Genomic DNA, 17,255 nt, shown 5'->3' with positions numbered 1-17,255 from the left:
ATGATGATATTTCAAAACAATGCAGTGGGAAAAAGTTAGTTTATTTTAATTCCCAGTAATTTAATATAGTAAATTTCCTATACAAACTTTTTAAGCATTAATCTATGTAACATATTTTTTTGAAATTACACATCATTGCTTTCATAAGTTAGTTTATCAGCACAAAATAGTGTGCAGATCACTTCTTACAGCAACATCGCTTGAGATGACATACGGAATCAAAGATGAAAAATGCCACTGTGCATGTTTCATAACATAAATTAAGAAAATTACTCAGACTTGTCATTTTCTACAAAGCAAATCACCCACTAGACTGAACAGTGAATAATTTAACTGGAAATTTATACTGAACATCTGTTATTGGAACATTAATGTACAGAAGGCCCACATATCTATTGGTAGCTGAGAATACAATGAGATAACCTTTCTAAGAAGTGGGTTTTTTATGCACCTTTTTCATTCACTTCCTAAAATACTCTATCAAATTTAGTCTTTTTATTCACTAGAATGATTATCTCTCAAGAAAGTACTAAAGGGTATGCATTCAGATCAAAAAAGAGGATCATTACAGTGGAGACCAGTAAATGCTAAGAGCATGTAATATACTCTTGTATTGTATGTATATTGTACTGTGCAACCAACTGTTGATCCAGAAGTGCCACTAAATACGGGCTACTACAAGTAAACTCTTTCTTCTATACATTGAAAGGTAAATCTTACAAAAAAAAAATAATTTCCTGACTGCTGTGGTTAGGAGTTATTTACTGATAAAAACTGGAGTAGAGTGATGTACTAGTAAGCATTATGCAGAACTTGGAAGTCAAAGGTTTTATTACCTGTGTAATGCAAAGCAATCAGAAGGCAAAAGTAACATTGGAAAGCTGTCAACATCTTTTTGTGTGAACACATAGAAGATGTGAGCTGAGGAGTCAAAGAGTGTTGTGGTGATATTTGAGGAACTGACTGACTCTGGTTCATGCAAAGACGCACACATTTTAGGGACATCCCTAGCTATGCAATAGGATGCCCCAGAATTGCAAAAAGGCTCCTGTGTACGATACACAGGACTAGCAATTTCATGTATGGATTCACACTTCAGATACAACAACTACTCCTTCAGAATTTGTTGTCTATATGTATTTTGTTATACTGGATATAAACTTCCAGATATTGCAGACTTAATTTTCTTAACATGCTTTCTTGACAGAATAGTTCTGGTTTAATTAATATATACAAAAACCTATTTAAGTGTAGATTTATTAGCAGCCTTTTTCTACTGACAATTTCTCCAAACAACCTTAAAAATAATGTTATTAACTAAAATACAGTTAGTTCTACCCAATTTTACTATAGATATTGCCCAGCTGCATTTGTAATGGTGTATGATTTTTGTTTTTTTGTTGTTTTTTTTTTACAGGATGAGAATATAATGAGATCCATGCAGCTCTTTGAAAATGTGATTTAATGAAGACATTAGGTCTACAACTAATGGACAAATATGAGCTATTCTGCAACATTATCTAAAAGATGGATTTCCCACTTTATCATAAATAAAATTACTCAGCTTTACACTGAGACATGTATTATGCAAATAAATTTTTTATTATAAACTTTTCCCAACAAAAAACTTTCTAAATTATACAATTTAGCACTTCAACAGTTGCAACTTAGTTAACAAGATTATTCTGAAAAGTCAGGTTTTTACTTCAAACCCAAACAAAATAAGACCTGACATTATGCAGCTTTATTATCATTCCAACCCCTAGATAAAATAGATACTATCACAAGGAGATTAAATAAATTCTCTTAGTTTTGCTACTTATTTGTACTGGATTAAGCTCCAGGTGTTTGAGTGTATTTCTTAAATCTTAGCTTCTAATTTATAGAGGTATTACCCTGTATTTTGTTTTCACATTTGTATGGTGTAGTCCTCATTTTTTGAATAATACTTTGAGTTAAAGTGCTATAATCAACGTGCAATGCACAACTTGCTACAATTGCCTTTAACCTTTGACTTGCTTTTCTCTTAAAAAAAAAAAAAAAGCCCCAAACCTAACAAAATAGATAACTTGAGAGGAAGAACTGTTATAGAACAAAAAAATAAATTGCTTATAGGTAGATATACTCCCTAACAAATACGAGTAAGCTTCTATCAATCACACTTACCTAGTAAATCTGCATTTAATTTATCATTACATGAGTATCAGGAGTCCTACATACTGTATTTCTAATTCTTCTTGGATGTGTCTGCAAAGTTCTTTGCTTAAAATTAAGGATCTTCTGACTTTTCATGAGGAAACCTTAACTGGATCCTAACACCGTTTTCACAAGTACATGTCTTTTGGCCTTTAATGAAGAAAAAGGCATGAACTTCTGAAACTTCCATCCCACTTCAGTGCTCAGAATGAGTATCACTATGTAGTAACCTCTACTAATAATGACTGCTAGACAAGCTAACATCTGTTTCAGCTTTTTGTAATATCTTTAATTATGAGACAGAATCAGAAAAAAAATTGGAAACCTCAGCTGTATATCATCTATATGTGATAAATGCATTACATTTTTTTAGGATCATTTCTTCATTAAGATTGGAGCTACCTGAATTCTGAACCTAGAAGGATTTTTCTAAAAAAACTATGTACCTAAAAACATAATATTGCCCCCCCATCCATGTAATTTTTAAGATATATTGTCCACAGATTTTATTCCAATACTTTGAAATAGGTGAAATGCTATCAGAGATAGGCCAATCTTCATTGTCACATTGCTGCAGAAAATGTGAAAGGGGATTAATGAAGTAGAAAGAATGTTGCAAGCATTTTTTTGCAAAAATAAATCAGGTATCTATTCTGGTGTAGAGATGGGATGTTAGAAGCATGTTGAAGGCTGCTCTGCTATCACCAGTGTAGGATAAGAGTAGTACAATACATGTACACCTGAAATCTGCTGTAGTGTGTTTGTGTAAACTAAATGTGCACATTTTGTAAAAAAAAGTAATAAAGTAAACATGAAGAAAAACAAGCAGCATGGTTGATTTTTTTAGTTATTAAACAAATAATTGTAATTCTTCAAATTAAACATTTTTGCCAACAACATTTATTTTTTTAAAAAAGCTGAAATACATAGATCTTGACTTAGCACAGTTCTGATCTCAGCAGAGATTGTAGCACAGTCCTGAAATAAATTTAGTTTAGCCAAGTAGTGGTAATTGTCAAAAAATTCTGAAAATGCTTTCCCATGACAGGCTTTTGCAATACCCTATGCAACAGCATCATCTGATGACTAAAAAAACCACCTTTCAACAACTTTAAATTCTGGAATTGAACTTACCTCAGGGGAAAAAGTTCTACAGCAAGTTTTGTTACTTCAGTCAGCTCTCCCTCACAGAGCAACTCGAATATCCGTAACAACATGAATCCTGAACAGTATTTATCACAAGACCCGTTAGGAGTTATTTTGCAATCAAGTTCAAGTGCGTTCATGAAGAAACACTGCACCCTGCAAGGCTTGTCAGCCAGTTAAGCTTGCTTCTGCGATCTTTTTACTGTCTTTAACTCATATTTTTTTCATAGCTTCCATGTTCAGAAGTTTATTAGCTTGTCTGGAGCTGAATTCACAAGCTAGTCCCAAGCATATTTGTGACATTACAGAACTCAATGCAAAGGGAGCACAGTGTAAATCCTCCAAAGTTGCCTCCTACCTCTAGCTCACGTTCAGTAGGCCCAAAGCTAACTGGAACTAATTAGTCGAGCAAAACCTAGGCTGTGGCTCTATGGAGCAACCTGATACCTTTCTACTGTATTCTCCAGAGCCTTGACAGCTTCTCAAAACAGTGTGCTGAGAATAATGTGTCGAGCAAGTTCAGTTTTGCAGCATATGCTACCTGTTTAGTGCATTCAGCTTTGTAGGTTTAAAAGCTGACTCTCAAGAAGTCTAGGAGTGCTCATAGTTCTATGTCTCATCCAGCAAATCCTGATGAACCCATCCATCTGTGCCTGTGGCACAAAATAAGTTACATGTTTCAAAATACACATGTAATTTAACACGGTTATTATTTAAGTAATTACAGCCACATTATTTTGCATCACACAAACATACAAAACAAATAAAGCACTACAGATATATTAAAGGAAATTATACTTTACAACAACATAAGAATCATTATTTACTCTGTTTTTGAAATAATAGTCAGTAGTCAGTCATTGTAAGCACAATGCATACACAAATAGCAGGCAACACAGAGAGCATTATTTTAAATAGTCTTCCATAATTACATATTCACAAACTAATAGGACTTTTCCCACTCTCCATCATGCTGAAGAATTGTGATTATTTTAAGAGAATATATCATACCCCAAGCATCAGTTATGTTCACAGGCAGTTTCTTTCCGAAATTCACCTCACAGTAAAAATCACTACAATTTTCTTGTTCAAGAGAAGATAGAACAATAGGTTGGAATTTTAGATTTGATGATAGCCACAGTTGCCTGTTGATGAAAATAAACCAAATTTAAACAAAATAAGGAGCACTAGCACTACATATGAGAGTATATATATACACATATAGCCTCTATAAATTGCATAATTCAGAACTTTTACTTAATTATCTTTGTAACTATCAGACAGTAGAAAACTAAAAAGTTAATATTTGCTGAGAAATTTACTATCAAAAGGGCTGACAAAATGAACCATTGTGATAACTAATGCTGAAGAGTAAACATCCAAGAAAAGATACATGTAAACTCATACCTAAAACTGGGCATAAATATAGACATGAAATAATATGGATTTTTGAATAGTGGAGTGATATTCTGGAAAGGACTTCCAATAAAAGTAAGAATCATATACATTATAACTCATTTAGAATAGAAATTTGATAAATTCATTAACTGGATTATATAATATTGCTTGTAATCACAATTTAGGAGTTTGTTTCCAGTTTTCTGCTCTTACTATAGTATTTTTAAAAGACACACAGAAAGACCTACTCACAAACCAGTAAGACTACAAGAAATCAGAGGACAGACAGAAGAATTAGAGGTTAATGATTCACTGGATTAGTTACATTATCTAGACCTAAATTTTCAGAACATCAAGATTACGTCTCATCTTAGGACAAGAAAAGGAGACAAGACCTTTTCTTCTCTCACTACATATAAATAAAAAACTCTCATGCTTCTTTATTTGCCGTGATGTTTTCAAGTCTGTAATATGAACATTGCTACTGCCCTTAAATGAATATGAGCACACATTGAAAAATGAAGTCGTGTCTACTGATTATTTGGGTGCCTACTGATTAAGGCCCACAGGCTCAGAACTGGTAGACCTATATTTATGGTACCTACCCTTTAGGTTATTCCTATTCTTTCTCAATGACCATTTAATATAATACATGCAAGTGTTCATAGAGTCAAGAAAGCAAATAATTTTCACTTCTAGATGAATATCCAAGCCAATACTCTCTCACTTTTTCTTCTCTTCTTTCTGCACAATGTACAGCACAACAGAAAAGGCAACAAAACGTTCAGCAGAAAAATACTCTGCCAGTTATTACTTAAAGCATTTTTTCGATTTATAGCAATTGCAGATCTAACCTCTGGGTTAACCAGGGTGGGCTGGAATGGGAGTATCTGATTTCCTCAGTAAGTGACCTAAACAATAAGCTATTAGTAGGAATGAGTAGGCATCATCAACAGCAAAAAAAGTATCTTTTAGCAAAAGTAAATCCTGTTAAGAAAAGTATTCAAGCTCAAAAAGAGGACCATGAAGCCTGCATCCCAGGCATACTGAAGCAAGACAAATATTCAGCCTGAGTCAGGTGTCAATACTCCAGAAGGAGACCAATTACCAATTGACATTTGGTGAATTCCTGGATCACTCTTCACAGGCATCTAGCCTACCCTATGGTCTGTGCAAGAAGCTCACATGCTTTACTCAGCATAAGCATCTACTTTCTAAGTGCTGCAATGCCTAACTTGGAGTAAGGACTTATATTAGGCATCCTGGATCTTACCCCATGCAACTAACCCATTTGTCACACCAGTTCAAACCCTGGAAAAAAAATTTAGACTTTCTAGAGAAATGGAGAATTTTAAGAAAGAACAGCAAGTATCTCATTTAACCACTAAGTCTGCATAAGCTTCCCACCAAGGACAATAAAATGTTCCAATCAAATATCATGGGTAGGGATCCACATGGATGCATACTTGCTCCCGAAAAGAATTCTCCTGAATGGGGCTTGGTGTGCTGTGCTGTAAGAGTTCAGCCACGCAGCTTCTTATGTAGGTGTGGATCCCTTGAAATATTTACTGAGACATACTCTTGTACTTCCTGCTCAGAGATTAAAACAATGGAGAATACAAATGAAATGTGGGAGATAAAAAAATGGGAGACAACAAAATCTAACTGGCAAAATATGGATTACCCAGAGTAGCTTTAATGTCATTTCTGTTACCACTTTAGTCAGACTAAAACAACTATTTTATTATGGACTGGAACACAACTGCTAATCACCACAGTGCAAAATCCTGTGTTTTATGCAATATGAGTAGTTGTGACATGTAAAATTAAGCAGTTTTCAGAAGGGATTTCTTAATCTGAAAGTCAGAGTTGGAAGTTGTTTCGGCAAAGCTGCATTCAAATGTGCAGATTACAGAACAATCACTTGATCAACTCACCTTTCCACCATATTGCTCCAACTTTTCTAAAGCAACAGTAATTTCTTCTCTAAATTTCTTGTGCATTAATCTCCTTGAAAGCTATTGGAAAAGTAAAATCACAAAGTAAAATAAAAAGGATTGCTGCACAGTATAGTACAATATATGCAAAGCAGTCAATATAATTCTATTTTATTACTTTATTTCCTCTTATCTTTGTAAAATTAAAACCAAAAAAACCCATTGCTTTATAGCTTGTAACTGACGTCAAAGTGCAGAACTCAGTTAAGGTAAAAGGAATAAAATGTTAACTGATGATAAACTTAAATTCAAAGAAAGCTCAGCTGTTAGCCAAAAAAATACTTAATTTTTCTTTTAGCAAACAAATTTTAAAGAGGTATCAACCTTAAAAAAAGTCATTCTTAAACTGCTGTCTGCACGACAAGTTAACACATTTTTCATGTGCGCTGAAAGAGATTTATTATAGTGGAAATACTTTAAAAAAACTATTGCAATTTCACTCTTCTGCATCGGATGTCTAAAAGGTCCTTTTATTTGCTGTAAAAGTGCACTTCGAAAGCAGGCTAAATGAAACTGTGAAAAGCCTGTCTGACAGAGGAAGGATGTCTACAGGACTCAGTATAAAAATACTTTCCATAATCTCACTATGAGTTTATTGAATGAAAACTTCCTTGTCCAGAATTCCCATTTGAAAGAAGTGGGAATATTTGCCTATGTTAATTTATTGAAACTTTCATGGATTTTAAAAAATATTTACACTTAAAATGCAAAACTCATTTTGCAATAAACACAAACTTCCCTTCAAAACATAGCATCTATTTCACCTCAAGCTTCAAGCTGCATCTTTTTTAAATAGTAAAGACAACAGTTCCATTATTCTCCAATTTACATTACCAACAGGTTTTGGACATTGCTAGAACTTTTTAAGCCACCATATTATTAAGGAATGATGAATATATGAACTAATGCTTTTCATGGAACTGCTGAGCCCTCCACTGTATCTGTGCAGATACTGTAGTAAACATCTCAACAAAAGAACCATAAAAATGTAGATGATTTTTTACTACAACATTAAAAACTTACATTTGTGAGTAGATGCTTAAGATGGCCATTAAGGGATGGGCCAACAACAGCACTCAGTTGAACTAAAGCATCCAATCCCCTTCCAAATACGTCATCATCCGAATGGGCCTTCAGAGGGGGAAAAAAGAAAATCCTGTTAGTAATATTCAGACAAATGCACAAGTTCTTCAAAACTGCAATCTCTACATTATGTTTGTACATAGTATTTTTAAAAATTAAAACTACTGTGCAACTGCTAATTGTTATAATGTTACAAGTTTAGAAATACAATATGACTGAATATTAGTATCTAGAGGTAACATTTAAAAACAGAATTCTATTTTTAAAGTACAAAACAAAGGTATCCACAAATGTCAGTGAAACTCTTGCATTTCTTCTGAGACAAGGAAACTAATAATTTGTTATTGATGAAATAAAAAATTCAGCAGGCAAAACAGTTTACTACACCAATGATTTAGTGCTTCACAGTGTATTAGAAAGAGCCCTTCAAATACAGGTATTTTGAAATTGGGAGACAACATTTTAGTTACAAATGTAATGAATTCAGGGTCATTTCTATGTAATTCATAACAATAATTGTCTTTGTTGGAGAAACACAGGAGCCAATGACTTCCTGGTTCAATTAATTTAGTCCCCTGCCAACTACAGCTTTGTCACCTGACAGTGATTATGCGGCTCTTATCTACTCCTAGGGTGCTTTGTCATCTTTATTACTCCCATGGGAAGGTTCTTCTATACCTGATTCTCTAATGGTTTAGTGATCTTGCTCTCCCTTTAGCAGAGAAATTAATTCATAACAATTTATTTTGTTCTTGTACTAACACTGACCCTTATTTAAACATTTTTCCACTCTGACGTTTGAGTCCTGAACTTTTTTTTTTAACTAGAAGTCATCGACTGCTTGTGTAGTTTTTTTAGGTTTAACAAGCCTTTATACCAAAGCAGTGCAACGATGAAAATTATCAGATGAATAACAGTAATTGGAAGAACAGACAAGAATAATTTTTCTAATTTTGTCTTCCAAACTAAACCAAAGATACTGATAACACAGAGTTCTGATCTTCTATTACACCTCTGATCTGAGATCATAAAGAATTTTCAAACTTTCAGCCGTTTCTATAAAACCAGAACTGAAACACAACTACGTTAAAGGACAGCAAGCAGCTGAACCAGAAAAGGGCTCTGAAAGATATGAAAAAGATACAAAAGAGATTACCTTTGAGGCCAATACTTTTACCTCACGTTATTTTCTGAAGGAGTGGAAAAGTTAAAACCCTTTTAAAAATTAAGAATATGACCTCAAACACTTTAACTGTATTCTTCCCTTTTTCTCATTGGTATATACTGTTTTATCTCTGTAGCATGTCTTGAATTTTTAAATGTAACAGATGAATATTTATTCCCGCATCTCCATTTTTCTTCACCTTTTTTTTTTTGCAAGTTACTATGTGAACATATAAAACCACCACCAATACATATATTTATTTCTGCTTATATTCAGATCTTTAACAGAACATTGCCACAGAATTTGTCCATAGCTACTGTCATATGGCTATACAAGGAGTTGCCCATCTGAATGAATTTACAGTTACAGACATATTTAACATATAAAACCAAGGCAGGGCTAACATGAAAAAAGAAACTATTCCCACCCCGAACCCAAAAGCCCATGCAATAGATTTATCACATCAATATTTCCCATGTAGTCCTCACCAGCACAAGAAAAAAGAAAAAAAAAAAATCAAACCCATTAAAATCTCTGCATGAAGAGTAAGACATACCAATGCAGTCTTTAACACTGGAACTAAACGAGGCAACAAGGGAATTGCTTTTTCGGTAGCACCTTCAACCATAAGTAATTCTTTAAAACCCTCCTTTGAAACAAATGTATAGGGATGTTTTGTCTCTCTTAGACCCTGTTGCAAATATAAAACATCTTTGCTTAATAGTGAGCCTTCTTTTAAACAAAAAACACATTAAAAAGTTCCACATGGCAGCAAGATAATGTTTAGATTTTCTTACATCAGTTCAAAACATAAAATACACTAACTCCACCATGTGGAGCCATTGAGTACAACTCTGCTCACAGAATATTCATTTTTCTTTTAGAAAATTGAATATTAAAACTCATATTATGAATACTGCCAATTCCATTGATATTTGTACTTCATTACCTTTAATCTAACTACCCAAGGTAATTTTTTAACAATACCATGAACAAGTATAGGTTATATTTCTAAATGGTTTTCATTCTCTGAAGGAAAAAAAAAACCCAGAAGGTGAGCTATGGGAGGAAAGACACCCCCACCACATACACCCCTCTGCAACACCAAAAACTTGCAGATGGTACAAATAAGCACTTCTAGTGAAGACCTGACTGGCAGAACTCAAACATTTAAAACCCTATGGCTGAAGTCTTTCTTCTTTCCATAATAGAAGCTCTAAATTACTTTAGGAATTGACAGATTTGTTTAATCTTAGCAAAAAAATACTAAAAAAAAAAAAGCCACCTCTAGAGTATGCACTTTATTCCATCCGTGACACTGAATTCAACATTTATTTAGACTCCTGAAACATATTTGGTGATAAATGTCACAGATGATGCTGAGAAAACAGAAGCCTGAACATAATGTATAGTAATTCTCTTTCACTTATTTACAGGATGCTATTTCCACTGTATTAGTTCAATCTATTGAGGAGAGCACTCTTACTTCAGTAAGTAGGCTTTACATACAAAAAGAATCAAAACAATTTTGTTTACAAAAGACCCTGCAAAGCCACAAATGGACTGAAGTATTTCATTCAACAGTTGGGAATCCGAGATGCAGTCTTGTATTTGGCCAGTATCTCAAAGATTAAATAGCTCTACCTAGCTGTCCCAGAACGTGCTAACTAAAGAACTCAAATGACAATGTTCGTGACCATCTTCATTTATACAAGAGCCTCACAAATGTTTTTTCCATGTTTCCCTAGTAGGTGAGTCTAAGTTAGCTAGCTTAGCTTGCTAAAAAATGCCATTTGCAATTAGGAAATCCTGCATCTTTAACTTTGCAAGAAAATTGAGCTTACCTCTGCCAATGTTACAAGAAGAGGATCAAAGGGAACAGTTTCAGGAAGGCATTCCCATTGCAGTCTGTGCTTTACTGAGCCATGTACTAACCTATATAAAGAATAAAGTTTTAACAAATTAATGTATAATAATACATAATTTATTGCTAACACTATTCACTTTAAATACATCACCAATTGGTTTGCAATATTACTATAATGTTATATACATAATTTCAATACATACTGCTCTCCTTAGCCACATGTATAATGGTATTTAACAGTGCTGCAATTATAATTCCCAAATATGGCAGTTTTCAAAATTCTGCTCCCAATCACATAGAAATCAGAAAATAAAAGTTATAAAAATTATAGATGCCTCTCATACTGACACAGGCTGCTTTGCCAAGTTACTTATTTTGATAAATATCAAGAAATGTTTTCCTCTGATAACAATTGGTATGGGAAATCAATTGAAAGAAAATCATACTGGAATTCATGAGTTACTTCTAAGATACAGATAAAGGCTATGAATTAATGATTATTTTATACATGTATATGCATGTATTAATGATTACTCAAATTTTTGTTAAGTAATTCTGCATGCACTTGACAAAATAGTAAAGTGCTTATTATCCGGGCAAATATATAATAGAAAAAAGTTGCTTAAAATACCACAAACTATTACATAGAAGTAGTTTTCTTAATATCTGATATTGCTGACAACTACAGAATTGGAATATTCAAGAAAATCTTGTCATACTACTTACTTCAGACAAAAAAGGACTGCAAGATGTCTACTTAGTAAAATGGCACTAACCTTATAGTCTTTGTTAGTAGGAAGAAATAAATTCCATTACTTGAAGAAATCAACTTCATTCATGAAAGATGAAGCAAACCAAATCTACAAATACTTAGCTATTCTTTAAAAATGCAGCTTCAGTATTAACATAGCATAAAAAAAGAACCAAAAGAAGACAGTCTCAAAGATATGGCAAATTGCTTTCTGCTTTGAAAAGAGTTAAGTGTCAGAAATCTTTTCAGAAATGAATGGAATCAAACAGTCTAACTAAAAGATCAAATGTGAATAGATGTATTTCAATTTGTGTAATTCTACCTAACCATGATATATTTAGTAAAATATAAACAAAACCAACACACCTGCATGGAATGCCACCTTTAGCGTATATAGCAGCAAATGTAGAAGGTGGTTGAGAATAAGCACTAAACTGTGAAGACAGAAAAAAAAAAAACCAAACATTATTTATTCTAACAGTAATGTTTGATAACTATTATGTATATGTTAAAACTGCAGTTTACCAAATAAGAACTTAGTTATATGATTCTAAAACTAATTAAAAGAAGAACTGCAGCTATGGTGGAAAACATATATGGTACATTTATCAGAAAACTGCTTTTCAGAATTGTCTGCCTAGGAAGTTGTGAAAATTAATAAATAATACAGAATCAGTGCTCTCCTGATGAAATACCTTTATTTTTCTATTTTCTCTTGCAAACCTTAACACTGAAGTCTTATGGGTTCTCTCCTTAACAAATTAAGGACCTCTCACTTTCCTGATCATAGAATGGTTTGGGTTGGAAGGGAGCTTAAAGATCATCTAGTTCCACTCCCCCACTCGCCCTGCCATGGGCAGGGTCACCTTCCACTAGATCACTAGATGCTTCCACTAGATGCTCTTATTGTTGTTATATTGGTAACATGCAGAAGGCATACCATTTTGATCTCAGTCTAGACAAAAGTACAAGGTGGCAAGATGTGGGAAAAACACCCAATGTTGGGCAAGGTGGTATGAGGGCACTGGAAATCAGTAGCGAGGTTCATACTGGGTGAGAATCTAGGAAGGACTCACTGGAGGAGGAAACTAGGAGCTTCATGGGAGGAAAGACTGCATAAAGCTGTTTTTTAACACATACATGCTTCTTATGCATATGAAATATGATATTATTTATTAGCATTATCATTCAATGCTACTTCCCAGATTAAACACCTTATCACAAAGCATATAGCAGGAAATACAATGAAATCTTAATTTTTATCTTTTGAGTGTTTGAACCTACATTAACATTGTTAAAATTGTGTGCATGATTGATGACTTCTTGGCTTAATTAAGTCATCGCACTACTTGCAAAAGAATTTTCAAGAAAAAAAGTGCCCACATGAAAGTATTCAGCCTCTGTTTATAGCAAACTAGTATCTCTCCAAAGTACACCTGTATTTAGGCCATTTTCCAAAAAGTTTGTGACAATACTAATTGTTTGGCTAATACGGCCCAATGGTGAGTTATAATTCACCCACTCAAAGCTAGTTCTCCAGGCACAGGACTTATCTGTGAAATAAACAACTCCTTTCATCAGTCTTCTCCTGAGAGACCAAATTCTTCCCAAAGTATTACATATTCACAGGACTCAGGAGTTTCAAGTAATGCTTGCTATTAATTTGCTAGATTTTATGAGGTCTTGATCATCTTCAAGACGCTATCAGATACTTGGGTTTCATTGTGTAACTGATATCAGTTCCTCTAAAGCAGCAGGTACCAAAATTTATAACTATACCAAAAAAAAAAAAAACCCCAACCCTTTTTAATTCTTAGCTCTAAATCTCTTTTTAGGCCAAAAGTACACAGAAAATAAAAAAGTTACCATCCAAGCCACAATTGTACCAAAACCCTTTTTTTAAAAAAGTAATAAATATGTTACACCTCAGGCATTTGAGCTTAGAAATCAGGGCATGTATGATTAATAACACAAGTTTAGTTTACAAAACAGGACCAGAAGAATCATGTCCTGCATGTATTTCATCAAGTAAGGAAATTCCTTCCAACAAGAGTTCTGTTTTAAACAAACAAACAGAAAACCCACCACCATATTGATACATACTGGATCAATAGTTTTAGGATTTAGCTTGTCACTAGGCTTTGGCTGTGGTTTAATTGCAGCTTCTACAGAATGTGGCAAAGGAGAAGATGTCTTGATTTTCTGTACTGCAGTCTTTGGTTTTATTTGGATACCTGATGACATTCTTAGAACATTGCTTCCTAGAATAGAAAAAGATTAAAAACATAAAATAATTGTCATTCCTATATGACATAATATCAATGGTTAGATTCACCAGGTCCAAAGACTGACACAAACAATCAATCAAGAAAATCTGTTTTCAGAATACAGCCTGTCTCCAGTGACAGTTTTTTTAAAAGAAGAATTAACATACCACAATTACAGTATTAAGTCTCTTCACAACACACAAAAACTTACATGACACTTATGGGAACTATTTTGTTTGTAAAATGCAAATTATTAAAATCAGAAATAATTCAAAGCACTAAAAGACAAATAACATAGAAAATTTACTGATTTTATAAGTGCCAGCTTATTATCACAACACTCTAATCACATTAGAGTTAGAAAACACATTTTTAACTATCAGAAAAATAAGAATCAAAATGGTTTTATACTATAAAAACACCAGGTAAATTCTTGACATTAGCATTATATATCACAAAATAGTGCTATCAGTGTCAACCTTAGAAATGTACAATTGCTCAGAATGCGAACAGTCATCTTGCTAATAACATAAATATTTTTCTCAGAAAAGTATTCAGAAATAATTCAGATGGATTCAAATTCTTTTCCAAGAAGTAATCAAGATACATGCCAATGACACTACTAATGTTTTAATTAATGACAAAATCTAGATGCATTTGAAAAGTCACTGGTTGCACCATCAGAGAAAGTCAACAATAAAAGCTGTGACAACAGGCAGGAACAATGTTAGCCCTTTGCGACAAAAGTAAAGATAGGAGTAAAAGACAGTGATAACGGTTTTGTAAAAACGCAACTGAGCTAACATGTCTATGTATTGGCAGAGGAGGAGATGGCAGAGAGTGGAAGAAGGACTTTTGATAAGGAGATCTCGGTCTTCAGAGCCACATGAAAGTTCCTGTGTAGTCAAGAGCTGGGAAAGTCACACACATTTGTAGAGAGATCAGACGGCACAAGTCTAGTTGTGAATCAAACGAGTGACATACAAGGTTTGATACAGAAGTGAACCATCCTACTGGCAGATGACAGACTTCAAGCAAAGGACAGAAATCGTTAAACAGAAATAGAACAAGCACCTTTAAAAGACATCTTTCAAAGGAGGAAAAGTGCGACCTGGAGTTTGGGTTCTAGAAGTCACTTAAGAAAGGCGGAACGAAAGTAAGTAGGATTTTAAAGGCGAGGTTGTTCCCTTACCCTGGTGAGTGTCAACTCTCCCGGAGCGCTGCTAGGGCGGAGAGCGAAAGAGATACGGGGCATCAAGCACCGTAACCGCCAAGAGGCTCCAACAGCAAAGCTCTGGCAAGTTACCACGGAGCCGCCGGACCGATTCTCGCCGACACCGCGGGACATCAAGACCCAGCGACACGCAAGCCGTTCCTCGGGCCCCTCTCCCCCCCCACACCTCCCACTCTCTCGCGGGGAAGCCCAGATCAAGGCGGCCAGAGAGGAGCGCGGGGCCGGTGGGCAGCGGTATCCCCCCTTCTTAGGGGCCGCTCGGGAAGGGCGGCCGCTCAGCGCCCCGAGGGCTCCCTGCGGGGCTGCAGGAGGGGGCCCGGCCCGAGCCAGCGCTCCCGGCCAGCCGCACCGACACCCCCTGACCTGGCGGGCGGGCAGCGGCGCGCCCGGAGACGCTTCCTGCCGGTTGCCAGGGAAACTACGGGCCGCCGAGAGCCCAATCTTCCGCAGCAGGCCGAGCCCGGGCCGGGGCGGTGCCTGCAGCAGTAAGATGGCTGCGGCGGCCGGCCGGCCCCTCGGGCCTACCCCGAGCATCGGCCCGGCGGGCTGGGAGCCGTGGCGGCGGGGCTGACGGGCCAGCTTGGCCGCTGGGAAGTGCCGGGGAGCTGAGGCACCGTCTTCAGCTCATCAGAGTTCAGTACGTGCTGAAGAAAGAACGAAAATTAGATTAAAAGGCTATTTTTTTTTTAATTTTTTTTTTTTTTTTTTTTTTTGGTCAGCCTACCTTCTGTGTTTGTGGTAAGAATGGGCATCGTAAATTTTCGGGTGACATTGCCACTCATTTTTAACAACTTTCTTAATAGCTTTACAGGTAAACCAGGATTTGGGAAATACTTTGTTTTTATTTTTGTGTGACAAAAGTATGCGGCATGGGGCCACATTCCCATTTGTGATCATTTTTGTTTACAGCAATAGTTAATTTTTAGTTTCTTTTTGTCAGAAAATCCACTCATACAGTACTGAATTGTCTGTCACAAATACAGTATTAGTTCACACACCATCACATCTGAATGTGGTAAATGACCTTTTGGGTAAAAGGGTACATTTTTTTTCCCTCTGTGGACCCTATTAATCATGAGAGTGCTTTCTTGCTTCAAGAGATGTGTTTATTCTTTCATGCACTCAACAGTAAATCTCCAAGCAAGATGTTTTCCTGGTTTGCTTAGATTATGTGGGATGCAATCTTTACACTGTTGCATTCTTTCTTACTTCTGTGATTTTTAATGAGGAAAGAATGGGACTTTAGAAGTGGATAAAAGAGGCAATTCTGTAGGTTTTCCACAAAAAAAAAAAAAAAAAACCCAAAAAAACCCAAACCACAGGAAAATGCACTGACAGTGTTGAAAAGTAGTTGACTATTTGAAAACTACTGTCAGCATTAGATTTTGGCCAATGCTGGCATTTCATAATTAGTTTTATCCAACTTAAATAGTTTGACTGGGAAGGTTGCAAGTGAGGACATTTGCAGAGTTAAAACTGGGCTGCATAATCGAACGCCTTTGAAATGCATTCGTGCAAGAGACCTGTTGGAAATGCAGAAGGAAAAAATGACAGAAATAATGCTGGAGAAGGGAAGATGTCAGTTATTTTTTTATAAGTGTTTTTAACTAAGCTCAATAGACATTACAGTACTTCACAAAATTATTTTACTGTTCCACAGTACAGGAAGGCAGTAGAGGAATGGATGTCTTTTTATCCGTAAATTTTGCAGGCTGGTAAACGATCCCAGAAAAATCCAGTATTTGTAAAGCAGACTGTGCAAGCCTTTGAAAGTTACACTACAAAATGCAAGCCAGCATGATCATGTCCATAATGAGAAAAAAAGAACTGCTTTTCTGAGCAAGGCTTATTTTTAGTTCAGTGTATTAGTATAATTTTATACACATATCTGCTGTAGTTGCTTTGTGGGTACAGAACAGACTACAGCTACATTCAAGCGTGGAAGAAAGTAGTAGTACAATTCCTAAGTCAGTAGGAGGTATGAACTGCTGTGTTGCATGAAGCAAAATACCACTGATCAGCTCTGTGGAGTCAGCAACTCCCACTGAGTTCCTGGAGGCACAGAAATGACTGGGTTATAAAAGGACAAGTAAGACTCCAGTCTGTGTGCAAGAGCAGGGCTTAGTTCAGAGTTCAATCAGTTTCCTAAAA

General features: G+C 35.4%; 2 protein-coding genes across 15 annotated transcripts in view; one reads left to right on the top strand and one right to left on the bottom strand.

Annotated features, from left to right (window-relative positions):
* KCNIP4 (potassium voltage-gated channel interacting protein 4) overlaps window positions 1-3,021 on the top strand; it is a 441,759-nt gene extending 438,738 nt beyond the window's left edge. For all 13 annotated transcript variants that reach the window (XM_074822241.1, XM_074822243.1, XM_074822244.1 and 10 more), the window contains one exon: window positions 1,418-3,021. In XM_074822241.1, coding sequence (XP_074678342.1) covers window positions 1,418-1,465 — 48 coding nt within the window. In that variant the 3' untranslated portion in view covers window positions 1,466-3,021. The remainder of the gene's footprint in view (window positions 1-1,417) is intronic.
* A 56-nt stretch (window positions 3,022-3,077) lies between these two features.
* On the bottom strand, window positions 3,078-15,246 carry PACRGL (parkin coregulated like). 2 transcript variants are annotated; one of them, XM_074822256.1, is made up of 8 exons: window positions 15,063-15,246; window positions 13,707-13,864; window positions 11,970-12,037; window positions 10,830-10,920; window positions 9,542-9,676; window positions 7,761-7,868; window positions 6,678-6,758; window positions 3,078-4,487 (listed from the first exon to the last, which is right to left on the bottom strand). In XM_074822256.1, the coding sequence occupies exons 2-8, from the start codon at window positions 13,845-13,847 to the stop codon at window positions 4,431-4,433; spliced, it is 681 nt and encodes a 226-aa protein (XP_074678357.1). In that variant the 5' UTR covers window positions 13,848-13,864; window positions 15,063-15,246; the 3' UTR covers window positions 3,078-4,430. The 2 variants fall into 2 exon arrangements, with proteins under 2 accessions (XP_074678357.1, XP_074678358.1); XM_074822257.1 differs by lacking the exon at window positions 9,542-9,676.
* Window positions 15,247-17,255: the final 2,009 nt, after the last annotated feature.

The sequence above is a fragment of the Strix aluco genome, chromosome 4 (assembly GCF_031877795.1).
Source record: "Strix aluco isolate bStrAlu1 chromosome 4, bStrAlu1.hap1, whole genome shotgun sequence".
NCBI lineage: Eukaryota > Metazoa > Chordata > Aves > Strigiformes > Strigidae > Strix > Strix aluco.
Note: the sequence above shows the minus strand (reverse complement) of the source record. Positions and strands in the feature narration are given on the sequence as shown.